The 216-nt window shown below is 69.9% G+C and overlaps 1 protein-coding gene across 1 annotated transcript in view; it reads left to right on the top strand.

Annotated features, from left to right (window-relative positions):
• The window catches only part of CRLF1 (cytokine receptor like factor 1), a 4,585-nt gene that overhangs the window by 3,292 nt on the left and 1,077 nt on the right, over positions 1 to 216 (top strand). Inside the window, 2 exon segments of the mRNA XM_031064984.1 lie at positions 1 to 78; positions 151 to 211. The exon segment at positions 1 to 78 is cut by the window's left edge and continues 12 nt beyond it. Coding sequence (XP_030920844.1) covers positions 1 to 78; positions 151 to 211 — 139 coding nt within the window.

The following is a 216-nucleotide window of genomic DNA, read 5'->3' as shown; positions in this document are numbered from 1 at the left end:
CCGCCGGCCCACAAGGATTTCCTCTTCCAAGCCAAGTACCAGATCCAATACCGGGTGGAGGACAGCTCCGAGTGGAAGGTGGGTGGGCACGGCCGGGGGACAGCGCGGGGTGGCCGCGGGTGCGGGCGCTGCCATCTCCTCCCTGTGCAGGTGGTGGATGATGTGGGCAACCAGACCTCCTGCCGCCTGGCCGGCCTGCGCCCCGGCACCGGCTAC

The sequence above is a fragment of the Geospiza fortis genome, unplaced genomic scaffold, assembly GCF_000277835.1.
Source record: "Geospiza fortis unplaced genomic scaffold, GeoFor_1.0 scaffold685, whole genome shotgun sequence".
NCBI classification, from domain to species: Eukaryota; Metazoa; Chordata; class Aves; order Passeriformes; family Thraupidae; genus Geospiza; species Geospiza fortis.
This window is presented reverse-complemented; position numbering and strand designations above follow the sequence as displayed.